At 45.2% G+C, this 10,688-nt stretch overlaps 1 protein-coding gene across 1 annotated transcript; it reads right to left on the minus strand.

Annotated features, from left to right (window-relative positions):
* Window positions 1–1,329: 1,329 nt before the first annotated feature.
* On the minus strand, window positions 1,330–7,381 carry FGF3 (fibroblast growth factor 3). The gene is made up of 3 exons (XM_086613790.1): window positions 7,123–7,381; window positions 4,949–5,052; window positions 1,330–1,662 (listed from the first exon to the last, which is right to left on the minus strand). Exons 1-3 carry the CDS (start codon window positions 7,379–7,381, stop codon window positions 1,330–1,332), a joined length of 696 nt encoding a protein of 231 aa, XP_086469916.1.
* Window positions 7,382–10,688: the final 3,307 nt, after the last annotated feature.

The raw sequence follows: 10,688 nt of genomic DNA on the forward strand, positions 1-10,688 counted from the left end.
AAGTGAAGAGTAGAAGGCCAAATCTCATCGAAATTACGATTTTTTGTGCTTGTCAAGCACATCTAAATCTTCGTACTGTTCTATCATCTCCTGGCTGTGAAGATAAATTTTTAAGGCTTAACTCCCTTGCTCAAAATTAAACTTGTGACGTGGACTCCCTTCAACTTTGTAAAAGTTAAATTCCAGAATCAGAGTAGAAAAATTTATAGAAACGTGTTTTTATGTGGATTGAAACAAAACTGAAGATTCTTAACCTCCATCTGGATTTAGAGCTTTCAGTTTAGGACTCCCTTGTCAAAATAAAAAGCATTTGAAAACAAAGGAAAATCAGAACACAGCAGTCACCTTAAATTAGTGACTCACTACAGTTTTTATATGCCCAATGTGACTGTTATTCTCCCTCCCCCCGCAAATAGTTAAAACATATTTAACTTAGAACTAGGACTTCCTGTAGAAAACTTTGCTAAACAAAAGTACCAGATATTCTCATCCCCGACATTGAATTTTCCTATATTGCAAGTTCAGTCCACACCACAAACTCAGCTTTCACATCATATTTGAGTACTATTTTAGGAGACGAGTCATCAATAAGGAAACAGGTACATATTGCTGAAGCTTGCCCAATGCAAATGCCACTTTACCAATATTCATTTATTTGAATGACAAGGTCAGGTGCCTTGGATTTTTAATTAAACAGATTCAAAAATACTCTAGGAATATGTAGGTCTGTTGAAATCTTTGAAATAGCTTACAATTGTACTTTTTTGGGACAGTCATGGGAAAAGTATAGTTGATACTGACTGATCATAAAATAAAAATAAATATATGTAAGTTAAAAAATAAACCAGTTTTCTAACTCCTGTATTCCATAAAAATAGGAATGTAGGCTTTTATGAGGAACTGCCAAAAGAACCATGAAAGTTCTACGCTTTCTCTGCAGACACAGAATTGATAAGTGTAAAATATTCATATGATCTGGGAGGACAGAGTCACTGAGATAATGCCCTATGGCAAGGTAGATTGAAAATACTAATAATGAAAATTATTATCTTTTTTTAGAAAAGAAAATGTGAAAGTCATTAACAAAATTATTACATCCAACTAGTTTACATTTGAGTGTGCCTTAGTTTATCTCACATCTCTTTTATCACAGATAATATTATTCTACAATAGCTAAAAGTAAGTGATGTGACTTTCAGTTATATTATACAGTGTCTAAAAAATGTCCATGTTAATGCCTGTCATACAATCACAGCTGTTAGTTTTTTTAGTAGTATTTTGAAGACTCTCAGTCACTTCCAGCCCACATACAAGCTCCTCCCACCCCTGTCAGCGTCCTCTCCTTCTTCGCTGGTTCTTGCTCAGAGGCTTCAGGAGACTCTCTCGATATCTCACATTTGTGTGGAACAGTCGGACCATTTCATGGTCTTTGTTATCCAATACTCTGGGCAGAAAGAGAGACGATTTCTGTGTCCTGCGAGTTTTAAAGCCCCTCCTGGGTCGTCCTTTCCCATTGATTGAGACATACCAGAGTCTCTCTGCACTGGCTTTGCGCTTGGTGCTGGCTCTGTTGGGTAGAGTCCGGTAGAGACGGGACGCGTAGGTGTTATAACCCAACTCATGGATCCTCTCCACAAACTCACACTCTGCATTATAATTTTCCTGTAAAGCAAACATGACAAAGTTTAAGAAAAATTGTATGGGCAATAGCTCTCTTCTACCTCAATAAGATTAGGCTAAAATCTTAAGAAAGACTTTAGTCAGTTTTAGGGTAAGGACAACAACATGTGTGGTAAGAAAATCTCAGACTGGTGCTATGAAAGGCAAGCAGAATAGAAGCGCTGAGCCTGAATTGCTGTGCAACAAGGTACTGTCAGCAGTGTAAGTGCACTCCATGGGTCAGAGACAGAAAGAGGTAAAAAAACAATTTGAAAGCAAAAAATGGCACGTGGATAGGAATCAATAGCTCTGCTGATTGTTCAGCTGTAAATTTTTTTTTTTGTACTTATGGATCTAAATGTGCCTGTGAACTGGACAGATGATTTAATTTCTGCCAATCAACCTTTGACATCTATTAAAAAGGTAAAATACTACAGTTTAACGTAAAATGTGGCTCTTTAATTGGTATATTAGTAGTTAGATAGACCTGCAGTCTATTACATCCAATTTGTTACAGATATTTGAGCAGCAAATAACACCTTTATGAAGGTGCTTTGTTTTCTTCAGCATAACAAAATGAAAGTAGACCCTGCCTACCAGTGTGTTCCTCCAAAATGCTGGGCTGCTCCTTTATCACAAACTGTAAGGGAGAATACGCACCCATCCCTAGTGCTCACGTTTTACATGATCCATCAAAATTTGTGCGTTTCATCCAGTCCTCAACTGAGAGAAAACAGTGTGCAAAAGCCTGGTAAGAGGAACTCCTTCCTTCTCCCTGGGAGCAGTAGAAACAGTGGAAATAAAGGACCTCCCACACTACACATCTTTTCTTAACTACAAAATCATCTTTCCTGTACCTGTGTGATTAAGACTTCAGTATCTAACAAGTGTAAAGTACAGAGGTAAAGAAGAAGTGTTACCATGGTCTTTACAGAGATTTTTTTATTTAGCGTTGCCTCTGTGGAGGACAGGGAAAGGGCACAGGTAGCCAGGCTGGGGCCAGAAAAGCCATAGGCTCCATTAACAACTTGTCATTAATGCTATTCACTCATCAGAAATGCTGATAGGCATTTAACAAGGTTTTAAAAGACTCCACATGTCTCAGCTTCACAGCTGTAAAACGGAAGTGCCTTTCCTTGCAAGAACAAGGTTTTCATATGCGGTGGTGCTGGAGCCCACACAACTACCATATGTAGGCAGAATTATTCTGCTGTCTGCCTCACTTCTGGTTGTAGAGGGTTTATCACAGAGGATAAGCCTAGAGGATTATCACAATCTGCTAAGGACACAAAGGAATTCTGCAGACTCAACAAACTCATTTTATTGACATGGGAAAATTGGTGATCCAAGGGATAATGGTGTTATTCCCGTACCATTTCATAAAGTGGTCCCTGTAAAATTATCCCCAAAGAAGTCAATTTTATTTGAAAGAGGGGCTTTGCACAGGTTCCTTGCACAGCAACACCAGTAAAGTTGTTGGTCAGTTTTTTCTAGGTAAGCAAAGCCAGGAAGTTTCTCCTTACCCTTTCCTGTTTCTGTGAAAAAAAAAAAAAAAAAAAGCTAGAGTGGAATAGCTTTTCCTAGATTGTCCCTCTAGCTCTGAAACACAAGTCCACAAGTCTGAAACAGTGTCTTTCAAACTTGAGCTGAAACAGCAAAAATTATCTTCTGTGGTTGTGCAGAAACCTTTCATGGCTGATATTCCTTGGCATGTGACAAGGACAAACTTCGGGATGGCCTGATGCTCCTCATACTAGAAGGGGAAGTCCAGGAGAAAAAGGAGTCTCTGGACTATCTTACTCCAGGCTTTTCTCCACTCTAGGAGAGGAGCTTTTTTCCTCAGAATTTGTTTAGTCTTATTTTAATTCACTTTAATGAATCTGGAGGAAAAATATACCTATTTTGAACAAGAAAGAGAGAAAGATGAGAAAGAAGTTAAAAACTCATCCTTCCCATTAGTTTCTTTGGGGTAGACACTGGCTCTGAACTGATGGAGGAACTCCATTGAAGGAGACGCCCATTTTAATCAGTATATTAACTGGAAGCACAGAAGCGGCCAGCCTTAGCTCTAGCACAGCAAAGCCAGTATGTCCTCATTCCACTTCATTTTCCTTTACCAAAATTGTGATTTGCTTCTCTGCACAAGCAAAGAACCATCGTCTTTACACACAGGCCCTTTAATCAGTGTGCATCACATGAGACACATTACAGAAGCTGGGTCGTAAACACTATCAGAACATTCTTGAAAAGGTGGAGTAAAATACATTAAACCAGGAAGGCAACTGAGTTGATTGTGTTACCTAGGTCGCATTCACATGGAAAAAGCTCACATTGCTAGAGGATACATCATGCTGTTCAAGTCAAGAGAATTATGTGCAATGACACAGTATGTATATATTTTACGCTCTTCAAATCTGTTTCCACACCACAGGATTCCTGGAGAAACTGCACAGTATGGGTGTTACACAGTAAGTGATCACAAGATTGCTAGGGATGTAATCAAAGACAATGGAAGAAATTCAAGTAGGTAGATAATGTGTATAGTATACACACTGACAAACACACCTCAGTGTGCCCCTGAATGTGAAGAAGTCTAAGCTAAAGTATTTTATTCACTGAGGGGAAATATTGGCTGGACTAAAAAGGCGAGACTCTGACTAATATCAGTAGAGCCCAGATTTTACCTCAAAGATCAGGACAAAAAAAAGATGTCAGAAGAGCAGAATAAGGTGTTTATTTTCACCTTCATCCTCTTGCACCTTCTCATACTTCCTTTCTTTGCTATAGCCCTGCCTTTTAGTACCTGTAAATTCTTTGACTGCCCAACCAAATGCTCTCCTGTCAGTAGGCCGCTTTCCTGTATCAGAGATGCTCAATTGCTTCTGGATATTCTTTATCTGACATGTATATCCTCTGCCGGTGTCCAAGACTCACATCAAACATAAATATGGATAATTTTGAATAGAGATGGACATTCTGCACGTCAAAGGCTGGCTCTTGAGGTCTTTATCAGTGCACCCAGTTGCCCAGAACTTTGGCCATGTGAAATACCTTTGCAAATACATTCTTCCACCTTTGGCTGTACAGGCAATAAGAAAGTAAGAACACAGCTTCTTTCCGCTTTTAAAAACATACTGATTGGTTGCCCGTAAGAATTCCAGATAGAAATCTGTTATAACATTACCCTTTTCTCTATGATTCTATGATTTATAAGAAAACAGTACTCCCCACTGAATCTGTTCTTCCCATAGGATATGACAGGCATATGCCAGTCTTAAGTAAAACTTACTGATGCATAAAGTCTGCCCCTTTTGTTCATGGCCAGGTATCTGCCAGAGAACAAGCCCTTGATGGCAACGATTCCAACATCAACAGCAGTTATTTCAAGAATACCTAGAAACAGAAACAATGATGAGATATGTTTTTGCTCCCCGTCACGTGCAATTTTTGAGATACACTCGAACAACTGCTTACCTGCAGAGTAGGATTTCACAGCTATGGCTAGCTCACTTCAAAATCATAGTGCAATCATGTAAGTGAAACAAGACTATTATTCGAAACAATATAAAACGATGACGATGTGGGAAGTGTTTGAGACAAGCTTGACAATAAATTCTTAGATGTCTGATAGAGATTGAACTCTTTCAAAAATGAAAAAGATCTGACACTGAACTAGAGGTTCACTTAATCCTATATGTATATAAAAAGTTTAAATCCTCTTTAATGCTTAGGAACACAAGAGCTCTTGACTTATTGAAACCAGTCACAAAGCTGTCCATTTCAGGACAAAGCCCTTTGCTGAGGTCTCCAGAGGGTAAAATGGACTGAGTCGGCTGCATTTTAGAGCCACGTATATAATCATGAATGGAACTTGTCGTTTAGAAGGTCAATGTAGCCCTCCAGACAAGGACAATATGACTGTCTGAGGCAAATTAAAAGGGAGGAGATTTTCAGGCCATCAAAGATGTGGTCTCAAACACAAGAAGAATGTTGCAGGAAAGGCTGGCACAATACCTGCCAAAATGCTTATGTCCATCCAAAGGTGCCACAATGCTGATGGAGGCACAAATGGCTCAGGAGGTGTTGCGTTATACGGGCAGGGCTCTCTAGACAGCTTGCTCAAACTCCACTCTCAGTTCTCCAGCTGTGGCCCAATGGCTCAGTATTTTCTATGAGTGTTTGGAGGTGACAGGTGACCCTTGCACCCAAACCCATTGCTGCCTTTCGGCAATGATAAAGCAGAGCCGGGGCCTGTCCCCTTTGCAGAGCTGGATTGCTGGCCTGACCATGTCTGGGAGAGTTGGGATGATTTGGGTACAGCTGCTTTGAATCAGGCACTGGTTTGCTGCTGAAGGATGCCTCCTCCAGGCTTTGATAGCGAGGGGGGTTTCCTCTAGGAAATAGTGGTTTTCCTTTATGGATTTCAGACAGGTCCCTGAGGTCTCTCTATCTCTGTGTGCCATCACCAGCCGGGATTTACGCTTCCTGGGGTGGCGGGGCCGGGTGGAGGCCGGGCTGTGCCTGCAGCCGGGGCTGGGCTGGGTGCGGGGGCGCCCGGGGCTCCCCCCAGAGCGGAGCGGTGCTGAGCCCCGCTCTCCTCCCTTCTGCCGCCCTCGCACAAACCCCCTCACTCCCGACATATCCCGTTTCATCTTAATTACCACCGATCCCCGGCACATGTCAAAGGGGACAGATGTGATTTAGCCCGTGGAAGCTCAAGCCCCCCGTGGGAGACAAGCTGGGGCGGGACGAGGGAGGCGAGGGCAGCCTGCAGCCCGTCGAGGAGGGCACCGGGAGGCGTGAGGGCACCGGTTGCCCAGCGGGCCGAGCCGGGGCAGGGCTGGCGTGGGAAGTCCCCGGCAGAGCGAGGGCAAGTGACAGGACGGGTGCGATGCGCAGGGCAGGTCTCCGGTCCCCGTCGGGGGAGCTTGGGGAGGAGCTGGGGTTTGGGAGTCCCGTTCTGCCCCGCGGGGACTGAGCCCCTCCGCCGCCCACCGGGTCCCCCCACCCCGCAGGCTCCGGGTTCGCTCGGGAGACCCCTCCGTGCCCGGGCCGCGGACAGAGGAGGCTGCTCCGTGGAGCCTGCCAGCGCCCGGGGACAGAGCGGGAGGAGCCGGAGGGTGCGAGGGCGCGGAAAAGGCGCTGCGGGGTCCGGCGGAGCCAGCGAGGCGGCTGCCGAGGCGAAGTCTCTCCGAGCCCGACGGGGGAAAGGAGCGAAAGCCCCGTCAGCTGGGAGTGACCCCGGTCCCCGCCGAGCAGCCCCAGGGGCCCCGGGGCAGCGCTGGGCAGGAGAAGAGGCGGGAGAGGATTCGCCGCCGCCCCGTCCGGCACCGTCCCAGCACCCGCTGTCGCCTGCCCCGTTGATGCCGGAGCAGGACGCAATTGGTGCGAGCGAGAGACCCCCTCCCCACACACCCCTGCCCGAGGGGAAGCGGGATAAGGAAAGGTGTGCCCGATACTCACTGAAGACGCTGTTTTTCTCCAGGGTGCCGTTGATCTTGCCGTTGGGGTAGATCTGGAGATGGTACTTGGTGGCACAGTAGAGTTTCCTGCGCCTGGGCGCTCCCCCGAGGTGCTCGTAGACGCCGCCGCGACCCCCCGCATCCCGGCGCGGCCGGGGGTCGCTTGGGGAGGTTCCGGTGGCCTCGGGCACCCCCGCGGCCCGCCCTGGGGACCACGGCTCCTGCAACAAACTCAGGAACAAGATCCAAATTATAACCATTGTGGCATGATGGCCGCAGCGCTTAGTCTGCTGGGCAGATGGAGGCTCGGAGCGAATGACACCAGGGGTCCCATTAAAGCCGTCTTGCTAGCAGCACTCCGAAGTTGCAGAGCACACAGTGGTTCGAGCCGTGAAGCATTGGCAAGTTTTTATCAGCCTCGATCTGGCCCTTTTATCTGTCTCAGATTTACTTAAATCAATAGACATCAGCAAAGGCCACCGAAGAGTCCCAGCTGTTTGTATTAGATGGAGCTGCCGTGATCAGCCTTCTCCTTGGGTTTCCAGATAGACAGACGGCATGCATGAGAGACAGGAGAGAGAGAGAGGGAGAGAGAGCGAGAGAGAGAGACACCCACTGAATTTCGGCAAGAGACTGTGGGGAAAATAGTTGATCGACGGAGCATAGAAATAAAAGCAGCTTCCTGCAACAATAGCCCGATCTGCGACCAATTGATACAAAGCAGAGGAGGCAAAAGGTATCGGTCTCGTGTGAACTCCCAGAGTGCAGCGTGGATAAAATTACACAGCATCTCTCCCCGACACACCACACACCCGCACACCCCCGCACGGGAAGCCGGGGGGGCTGGCTGTGGCCGCCGCCCGCCCCGCTGCCGCCCGCGGAGAGGCGCGGTGCAGCCGCGGACCCTCCGCCGGGCACCGCCACCCCCTGCTCAGCCCGGGGAGAGAACGTGGGGGGGGAAGGGGGGAACGACGGAGGCTGATGCTCGAAGCAAACATCTTCGGGAGGTGGCTTTTGGAAATGCGCGTGCTAAACGCAGCGGCGTAAGAAAGGGGGTGCGGGTCCTGGCTTCTCAGGAGGCTGCAAAGGGAAGAGCACGGTTTAATGGCTTTCACTCAGGCGTCAGGGTTTCTTCAGGGTACCCCCCCGCCCTCCCGCTTTGTCCCGGTGTCGAAGGCAAACATTTATTACTAAATCAATCAGTTCACGGTTACAAGTAATACTCACTATTTAGTTAGGTCTTTAAAGATTTAGTCATCTCTAAATTAACTTAGACAAAGTAGGGCCCACAGTGTTATGATATACGTCCCTGAATGCATTTGCAAGAAGTTGGAGCTAATCCTTTCTCTTAAATCTGGTGCCTGCTAAGTCTCATTAGCTGTAGCAGATCTGCACTCGCTACCATGTAGCTTCACACAACTGCCTACGCTTTCAAAATATGATGGAGCTACCTATAAATAAATATAAAAGAAGGCAAAAGGTTCAACAGCTTCGTGAATTACGCTGTCCCTGTGTGCTCCTCAAAGGCAGCTCGTTAATTAGATTTGCATCTGAAACAGGCAGTAGGAGTTTTGGGGAAGTGTTTGAGGGATAATTAGTATTAATGTGCTTGAAGGGCACACAAATACACCTTTGAAGTGAGTCACGTCAGAATTCAAGCGTGTGACCTTGATCAATATATATTTTTTTTTCCAGAATCGGTGAACTAAAAGAAGTCTATAAAATATTTTTAAAAGACATTCCTATGTAGAGCAAGAGGCTTTTCTTACAAGTAAAGGAGATCTTGAAGGAAAGAAGGAAAGAAGGAAAGAAGGAAAAAAAAGGAAGCTTTTACTAGTGGGAAAATAAGGGAAGGGATACGACCTTTTCCTAAAAGTAATAGCAGGAGGACGAAATGATCTCGAAAGCTACTCCCTTGTTTAAGCTGTGCTTAATATTTAGTAGTTCTGCAAGGCTACAACGCTTTTCATCATATAGCCTTCTGGAATAAAAGGATAAATAACTAAAGCACTGTATCCACCTAAAAATACGAAAATACAAATATGCAGGACCCTAATCTTGGCGTGTATGCGGGGGGAGTTTGTTGCTTGGGGGCCAAATACTTCAGTCCCTACTAAAGCAAGAACCCCTCCGGAAAACCTTTCTCTCGGGGTCACACGGGCAGATCGTGTCCTACGGATTCATAACCTCCGAGGAGTTACAAGACAAAAGTGGCCGCGGAGAAATATCTCTGAACATGCCATGGGTCTCCTGGAAGATGCATTCACCGGCACTGCGCGAAGGCGAGATAAAACATAATTACTTTCAGTAATTATAGCCATCTCTTCCGAGTAAATTTCAGGTCTCGTCCCGAGCCTTGCGCATCGCCCTGTCCATCTGCAGCTGACGTTTGACAATTTTGGTTTTGCAGGGCACTTTTCATTAGTACTCTGAAAAAAAAAACCCAATTCCGCACTATCCTCCTCCCACCCCTCTCCCGCCTCCTACCGCAATAATAAACCAAAAAGATTAGTGGGTGGAAGACTAACACGTTAATGACTTTTGCTCAAATTGCTTCCATCTTGATCACATTTTCATAATTAGCACCATCATCTACAAATCTTTCCGCCCTGGGCATCTGACACAGACAGGCTTCCCAAGCGATGTGTATTCTACTTATTAGGGAGGGGAACACTAGGTCTATCATTAATGGTTCCCTTTCAAATGAAATGAATGCGACCTCCATGGAAATATCAAAGGGCTGTAGCTACCTTGTCTCACTTGGTACAACACTGAATAGCAAGCAACCTTAAGTCGTTTTGCTCCAGTCAGACATCTATACAATAAAACATAAGCCCACTCTTGTATATTTTAAGTTGTCTGGTGACCATTTTTGAAAACCAAAAGCGTCCCTTTGATGTGCTCTAATTCTAACAGGGGGTGGGACGTCAGATGTGGTCTGCCGATTCTTTCTGGAAATATTTTTAATTATGCCCCAAAGCTCCTTGTAGCCCCAAAGTAATAATCAGAGCGCAGTTTGAGTCTGTTACTTATGTGGAGGGGAGAATAGGCTCTAGATCGTGAGCATCTGAGTTAGAATTACAACCTATAATGACCTATTAATTCGCTTGAAATGTGTCATTTTAAACAGAACGTGTCAGGTACCTATTATTCTTCATGCTTGATCTTGCTAACGGAATAGTTCTAAAACTTACAGTTAAGCCATAAAATCAGTATTTCTCCTGGCAAGTCGTTGGGTAAAGGTGAGTATTGGAGACAGATGCGCTCTGTAAGCACACAAAGCACTTGTATTCTGAACTGAGTAGCCTCGGAGAAGGGTTATTCGGTTATGTACGTCTAAGATCTTTATGACGAAGCAATGCGTATTTCTGTTGAAATATTGCATAAATGTAAACCCGTTAAAAAAAAAAAAAAAAAAAAAACAACAAAAAAAACCCGCAAAATTTTGAAAGCCAAATACCCTTTCCACTTCAAAATGCTAACTTTAACCTGTTACAAGCTTCACACACACACACGTTTTGCAACGATTCGGCTTTAGCGCTGCTATGACTGAGGATCCGATGTTAT

This window comes from Tauraco erythrolophus, chromosome 6, assembly GCF_009769465.1.
Source record: "Tauraco erythrolophus isolate bTauEry1 chromosome 6, bTauEry1.pri, whole genome shotgun sequence".
NCBI classification, from domain to species: domain Eukaryota; kingdom Metazoa; phylum Chordata; class Aves; order Musophagiformes; family Musophagidae; genus Tauraco; species Tauraco erythrolophus.

What these genes read in the sequence shown, in the direction of transcription:
- FGF3 (XM_086613790.1), bottom strand. Translation starts at nt 7,381, where the DNA reads ATGGTTATAATTTGGATCTTGTTCCTGAGTTTGTTGCAGGAGCCGTGG. An exon ending in GGAGAAAAACAGCGTCTTCA is followed by an intron (nt 5,053 to 7,122) that starts GTGAGTATCGGG and finishes TTCTGTTTCTAG; the next exon opens with GTATTCTTGAAATAACTGCT. An exon ending in GGGGCAGACTTTATGCATCA is followed by an intron (nt 1,663 to 4,948) that starts GTAAGTTTTACT and finishes TTTGCTTTACAG; the next exon opens with GAAAATTATAATGCAGAGTG.